Source organism: Corvus hawaiiensis, chromosome 36 (genome assembly GCF_020740725.1).
Source record: "Corvus hawaiiensis isolate bCorHaw1 chromosome 36, bCorHaw1.pri.cur, whole genome shotgun sequence".
Lineage (NCBI taxonomy): Eukaryota > Metazoa > Chordata > Aves > Passeriformes > Corvidae > Corvus > Corvus hawaiiensis.
In genome coordinates, this window is record NC_063248.1 from 708761 (window position 1) to 716220 (window position 7460).

A 7460-nucleotide genomic window follows, 5' to 3' on the forward strand; every position below is an offset into this window, starting at 1 on the left:
GGTTGTGAAGAACCAGCAGCACTGTTGGCTTAACAGCAACAGTTGTGCTGTGGTTTTTAGCTCTTCAGGGACAGCATCAAGCAGCATTTCACTCATGGCCAGTGAAGGATCAATGAAGTGGGTCCCCTCTCTGCAGTCACCCCATTGAAAGGATTTTTTGATGACAGCCTTTGATGTACTTGTGGAGGTTTAAAGACAAAGTCAGGACTTTTTTTGGTTTTTTGTGGTTTTTTTTTAAGCTTTTTTGCCTTTTTTTTTTTTTTTTCAGTTTGGTCACAGAACCTTTTGGCTTCCCTAAGTCCCAGCTTTGGTCGCAGCAGGAATGTGCTGAGCCCCTGCTCTGCACTAGTCTTGGCTTTCAGAGGCTGACACTTGTTAGAAACAGTTCAGACATTACAAACTCTGCTCCCGCTGCAATCAGAGGAGGTTTCTCCCAAGGCTGGGCCAAGATAGGCCACCTTGAGTACAGAGGAGCTTCCTGGGAGGTTGGAACCAGATGGTCTTTAAGGTCCTTTCCAACCCAAACCATTCTGTGATTCTCTCCTCCAGTATCCAAGTCCCAGTTACAGAAAGTCCCACAGTAGCCCAAGCTCTCCTGGAAGCAGCTCAAAGCACCCAGAGGTGCTCCTAAAATAGCAACTAAATTTCAAGATTTAAAATTTTGACCTGTCCTTTCTGTAGGCTGTGGGAGCCCTTGAATTGTTTTAGAGATCCCTTAGTAAGGACAGGATTCTGCAGCCTGGATAAACTTTGTGGAAAGAACAGGTTTGTAGGGATTTGTTGGCTGCTGTGCTGGTTTGGTCTGGGGGGAGAGGGTGGAAGAGCGAGCAGGGGATTCATTGCTGTCATGGTACAAATAATGAGAAGAGCTTGAGCAAATTTTCTGTTTTGCTTTGACTTTTTTCTTTCTTTCTTGATCTTGAACTTCTGAAACTGTCGTGTGTGTGTGTCCTGTTCAATACTGAATTCCTATCTCTCACACTTTCAGGTGGGCATTCTAGAAACAACAGTGGAAGCTCTGAGTCCAGTCTTCCCAACATAGCCAGGTCTTTGCTGCTGGTGGATCAGCTCATAGACCTGTAGCAGTGACACAGTAGCAGACGCAGTTTCTGTAACGTACCCAAACCTCCGGTTTCGTTGCCAGAAGAGTTTCCTTCCGTTGTGCTTCTTTGGGGCTTTGCTTTGTTTTTTGGTTTTTTTTCTTAATTAAGAGAAAAGTCTGCCAACAGGAGACAGTCACCCACCTCTCTCCCTGTCTTCCCGTGCCCTGGGGCAGATTCTGGCTCAGTTCTCCAGGTAGCCTGTTCTCTCTAAAGCTGGTAAAGCCCTGGGGGGGTTCCCTCTGCACTGTCCCATGGTCGTGTCCAGGGGAGCACCGTGGGGAGCCCTCCTGTCCCTGCTCAGGGAGCTGTGGCTGCTCTGTGACCCTGCACCAGCCTCCTCTCCCCGGAGCAGGGCGTGAACAGCGCGTCCCAATCTTTGCTTGGTGCTTTTGGCTGTGGTTTTGGTTCTGTTCCCTTTCCCCAGGGCTGGGCAGGAGCAGGGGCCAGGTGACAGTGGTAGGGACATCCCTCAGCTGCAGGACACGGGGTAGGAGAGCTGGTGGCTCTGAATTGCTTCAGAGGAGGAGGAAGCCCCGAGTTCCTCTGGAGCAGTCCGGCCATACTCTGGTGATGGTGCACATGAAGAATTTTCCAGCTGCCCCCAGCTCGTGGTTTGCTGTAACAATCCTGCTGGGACAAACTGCACTTCCTGGGGGAGGGAAAACCAGAGAAAAGGAAAAATAGAGAAAAGAAAAAAGAAAAAACCAGATTGTTAAAGCTGCAGAAATGACCCTAAGTGAAACGTAACGAGGTTTTGAACCAAATCCATGTGAGTATGGCTGTGACTAGTGTTTCACTGACCTTTTTTTGGGTGAAAAGGGCGCTGTGGCAGCAGCAGATGTATTTTCTGTGACTTCTTTTCTGTGTTTGACTGGAAAAAAAGAAAATCCCCTCAGCCTACTGTAAATTGTGTATGAAACAAATTGTCCTACGGTTGTTTGTCTATTTTTAATCCTGGTTTTAGTCAAGCATCTGGTATCTGTTCTGAGTTCTCCATTTTCTCTCGTAACTGCTATAGTGCACCCCAGTTCAGTATGGAGCCATTGTTTCAGTAGACAAAGATTCCTGTGGGCCTTTCTCCACCCCAGTCTCTGTGAACACGCATGCACTTGGTTCAGGTCGTTTGAAATCAGTGCTGCTACAACTCGATGGGTTCTCCCTTTTCTTTCCCCCTTCACACGCTTGGTTTGTCGATAGCTGGATACGCTCAACTCGTTTTCCTTGGCTTATCATGAAGTCCGGAATTTCTATCTCGTATTTGAAAGCCCTCTCTGAGCAGAAGGACTCTTCCTCTGTAGTGGAATTCTCCCCAGCTTCCTGCTCCCTGTGTTTGTGTTTGTAGCTGTATTAGTAACAGTGCAGTTCCCACGTGCGAAAGTGCGAGCGACTGAATGTGTCTGTGCTGACCTCGCTGAGAAGGGAAGAACCCCAAGTTTGTGACTCCTCCTTTCCTCTCTCCATCTCCTCCCCACCCCAACACTTAGTTTAACAAATTCTGTACATAGAACTCCCATCGGTTGTGTCTCTACATTACCCTTCTTTTAAAACCTACACTTATTAATAAAAGTATTGCTTAAGTGTGTTGTATCATTACATGTGTATACTGCACTTTCCAAGAGAAGCTTTACATGAGAACTATGGAAATGACCTTAGTAAAATTGTGGATAGAACTTTATTATTTTTTTGTTTTATATTCCTAAAGCACAGGCAAGCTGGACTGGAAAACATGAAGACGCTATAGATAGAAAGTTATTGTATAGTCAGATACTGAGATTATATGAAAAGAGAATGGATTTTAAAAAGTAACCATCTACTGTATATTAGAAACAAAGATTTCTGTGAATTAAAGTACTTTTAAAGAATGTTTAAGATTTTAAATCTAATGGCGCTTGTTCAAGGGTTCTGGAAAAAATGACAAATGCACTGGGTTGTTAATAATGCTATTAAATAAGCAGATGTGAATGTTTATTTTATTGCTTTTTCAAGTAGCTGTTCACGGGTATGGGTGGAAATCCGATATTTTAGAGACGTCTGTTCTTAGACCTCCTCCATCAGAAAATATTCACCATGTGTTTGCAGAACGAATGGAAATGAGAGATGAGTGGAGATTGGGGATTCATTTTAAACTCTCCGAAACTGTGAGTGTCCCACAGGCTCTGGGTTAGTGTTGGTGCTGCTCAGAACTGAGGAGTTGGTTTGAAAGCTGCTGCTCTGAGGGCACAAACTGAACTTCACCCCGTGTCCTGTGGGACATGTTTGGTGCCTGGCATTCCCCTGAGGGCCTGAGAAACGAGCCTGTTCTAGCTTGGTTGGAGCCTTGCCTGGAGCCAGGGGAGATGTTTCTGTCCCCTCTGAAGGGCTGTGGGGCCAGGAGGTGTTCAGTGACAAAAGCAGTCAGTGAAATCCCAGCAGGGCTGTTCTGCTCTGCCCATGAGCAGTGCCCTCGTGGTGGGATGGCACAGGGGGCTGGAGCTGGCAGTGGTGGCACTGACTGTTCTGGTGGATCTCCTGTCAGGGTACTGCAAACACAACCACAGCACATGGAGTAATTTCCCTTCAAGTCAGGGTTGTGCTTTGGGTGCAGGAACAAACTCTGGGCTTGGGTGGCAAAGGTTCAAAGGAGTAGTTGGAATTTTGATGTTGGTTCTCACTTACTCTGGGGGGCTCAGGTTGGGAAAGGCCCTGCCTTTGGAAACCTCCTTGTTCATCTTTAGGTGGGTGAGCACAAGTTCAATCAGCCACCTTGTTTCTGACAGTATCTGCTGTGTTGGGAGCATCTGTCCCAAAACAGAAGGTGCAGCTTCCTGGGTTTGGGCTTCAGGTTGGCCTGGCCAGGGCTTCAGGTTGCTGTACAACCCGCTGGGACAGTGGGTGGAGAATCTTGGCTTTGTGGCAGATCTGCATCTTCCTGCAGCCCACTCATCACAGGCCAGGGCAGCTTGAGCCAATCCGTGTGGAGCAAAGTTATTTTTAGAGGGAGCTTCTTGTAAAGGATGATGATGGTGTTCTTTGGCCTAAAAGCTTGCAGGGTACTGCCTCCAGTGGCTGTGCAAAACCACCTTATTTAAAAATTGATTTAAAAAAAACCCCAACGTTATTGCAATGAAATTTTGGATGTGATTCAGGCAGAGTTCAGCAAGTTTTGGGGTACCTGAGCAAACATGAACTGTGGGGCACATGGGTCCCTGACTCCAGGAAGCGTCACTGGGCAGCCAGGGTGCTGCAGCAGCAGCTCAGGTGGGGGCATGTGGAAGTTATTTTCAGTCAAACTTTTGTACTTCAAGAACTCCCCTGGGAATCTGTTGGAGTTGGGGAGTAGCTGGTAGGGATGTGAGGGGATCATGGATGTGACATGGAATGCTCTGGTGAGTGGTGCTGATGGGCAGCTCAGTCACCAGCAGTCGGGGGAGCCCAGTGTCTCAGTGCTGAGGTGTGGGCACTGCACTCTGAACTGCACCGCTCCAGCAGGAAATGTAGGCTTGGGGGAAAAACATGAAGCAAAAGGGTTCCTCTGTAGTTATTTTTGTGTCCTGTGCTGTCCATTTCCACAGGGGCAGAAGCTGAGCTCTGGCTCCAGATCTCGCTGTGCTGTCCCTGCACGGCAAGGAGGGGCTGCTGGCTGGGTTCTGGAGCAGGGGGCCACCCCATGGAACTGCCCTTGTGATTTTCTTAGGGGGTCCCTGACTGTACCTTAAACAGGACTCGTGTAAGTGCTGGCTCGGGCACGGCACAGCTGAGGGGGAGCCAGAGGATGCTCTTGGTGTGCAGGGGTCAGATTGTTGATGAGCTGCTGGAATGTGGGGCGTGGGTTGGTGTGTTTAACTCCTGCCTGGTGCAAATGGCTGTACAAGTGTGCCAGAACTACAGCATTAAATTCCTTATCCTCTGGAACTGAAGGCCCTGGATCTGCCTCCAGGTCTCCCACTGTCAGTGGCTTTGAACAGAAACACTTAATTCTGCAAATTGTCCGATGCCCCAGGTGTCACTGACCTTTGGTGTGCTGTGGTACCTCCTTGCTGGCAGTGCTGTGTGGGGGTAGTTCTGTATTGTTGCTTAATGAGATTGCTTCTAGGAATTGGAATACAAGGAAAATCTCCACAGTGCAAGAATGAAGGCGTGATAAGTCTTTTGACCCTTTTAAAATTCCAAACTAGTAATTCTGCACACTGGTAACTGTGCTATCTTTAGCTACCTGTTCCTGTATGTTGAGTCCTGCCTGACTTTGGCTTGATGAAATCAGGAGAGTTTCCTGGTGAAAGAGTAGCTGTAGACTCCAGGAATTCCTCTGTCTCCCCTGACCTTTTTTTTGGGTCTGCTCCAGAAGTGAGATCCTCAGCATTCTGGTTACTGCTCTGTCTCCTGTAATAGGGAGTAAATATTTTCTAGTTTTCCTCTTGGTTATTTCAGTACTCTGCCACTTCAAGGCACTGTTTTCCTTGGAAGCTGGGGAAAGTCCAGGTGCCAGGGCTGTCACCTGGGGTAAAGCTCTTTCAGGTTGCTGTCTGAATACCTGCGGAGTGTGTTCCTGGGGTACTGAGTGATGAGAGGTTCTCCCTCTTGAAAAAGAGCCTGAGTGTAGTTTGGAATCTTTTTTAGTATGTGTATCTGACCTTGGAATCAAATACTGCCCACTGGTGTTGTACAGGGGTAGGGAGAATCCTCATCTCCAAGCTCCAGCTTCTGTCAAGATTTCTGCTGTAAAGCTCATGGCTGTTGCACTGGGCATTCCTGAAACCTGAGCACTCACTGAAAACCTGAGGGAGGCTTCCCCATGGAGTAACACCCAGATCTTGGGAGTCTGGAGGAGGAGGGGACAGACAGGAACTGCCCAGTCTCAGGAGAGGAAATGCTCCCCCTGCAAAAGGGGCATCTCTGCAGAGGGGTTGTGGGGCTTTGTTGTGTCAATCCAAGCAAATCTTCTGCCTGGTTCTGTCAGGCCCCCTGTGAATGGGTCCAAGACCCCACAGAGATGGGCCAGGGCTCCAGACCAAGAGGCACTGCCTTAGTTCAGTGAGATTTGTCCTTCACCCTCCTGCTGTCACCAGCTCGTGGAGTGACCCCTTTTCTGTAACACACAACAAACTGCATCCAGGCCTTTTCCCAGGGAACTGTCCCTCGAGTGCCTCAGCCTGGCTGGTCTCTGATCTCAGACCTGCCAAGGCATCCGTCAGCACTGGCAAACTGAAATTCCCTGGTGTCCTGTAAGTCAAGGACACCTCTGCAATGTTGGTTGAAAGGCCCGTAGTTACAGCTGCTTGTGGGAAGCACTGCCCTTGTCTTGTTATCTCTTCCCTGACCTTCCCACACGGGCTGGGTTTTGGTTTGACGGGGTATTTCAGTGTCAGTGTAGCCCAAACCCTTTTTTAACATGATATTCACAGCTGGAGAGGAGATGTCTGAGTCGCACAACCAGATGTTAACTAAGGTAAAATGCTGGTATGATGTTGTCTTCATTGTTGTAATGATGCTGCTGTAGCTCCTTCTGGGACCAAGGAACGTGCTAAAGAAAAGCTGTGGACCAGTTACAGTGGGATGGGTCTGGAAGTGCCAGGTCTCGCTCATTCAGCATTAGAGAGACATTCCCTGGCAGTGGGGGTGGTGTCCCTGCCTTGTCAGTGAGTCCCCACTCAGGGGATCATCACTGTGCCTGGTTTTGTTGTGTTCAGGTCATTGTGGCCCTTCCCTGGTGGTGCCACTTGGCAGCTCTGACTGAAAGCAGCTCCTGCTGAAGCATCACTTAGATTGTGTCTCCCAGAGTAACTCAGAGCTCCTGTACTGGCCTTGGCAAGGGAGAAAACTGCTGCTGAGCATTTGGTGCCCTTCTCATGTGAATGGGTAGAAAGAGCATCGGAAAAAGTAATTTTTCCCAGAACAGGGCATTCTACTTCTTGTGCAGTGTCCCCATGTTCAGAGCTGCATGCTGCCAAGCAGACGGGTTTACATCCTGTCCTCACTCTCTTACTCTGTCCCAAGTGTCATGGCCTGTGTGGGCACAGGCACCTGCTAACACACGTCAAAGTTAGAAAGAGAATTCCACCCAAATGTGCTGTTCTTGTGCAGAGTGGGCCCTTGGTGTGCCTGGCCATGCTCTCCATGACGAATGCCTTTTTCCCGTGGTTCAGTGTGGACTGGGGGATCCGGAGGCATTTGCATGACATGGCAGCTGGTCTTGCTCTTGTTCAGCCTGTATCTCAGAAAGTCACAGCAAACCCTGGCCGGTGTGGGACCAGCTGCCTGGGAGGGAGCTCCACCGGAGCCGTGCTGCTCCTGGAATCCGAGAGTGGCGTCTGAGGGGAAAGCAGTGTGGACACCACGGGCTGCAGGAGAGCGAGAGAGAGGGTATTTTTGTAGAGGAAC

At 49.0% G+C, this 7460-nt stretch overlaps 1 protein-coding gene across 1 annotated transcript in view; it reads left to right on the forward strand.

The window, feature by feature from the left end:
* The window catches only part of AAK1 (AP2 associated kinase 1), a 65424-nt gene extending 62353 nt beyond the window's left edge, over nucleotides 1-3071 (forward strand). The window contains exon 22 of the mRNA XM_048290201.1: nucleotides 989-3071. Coding sequence (XP_048146158.1) covers nucleotides 989-1083 — 95 coding nt within the window. The 3' untranslated portion in view covers nucleotides 1084-3071. The remainder of the gene's footprint in view (nucleotides 1-988) is intronic.
* Nucleotides 3072-7460: the final 4389 nt, after the last annotated feature.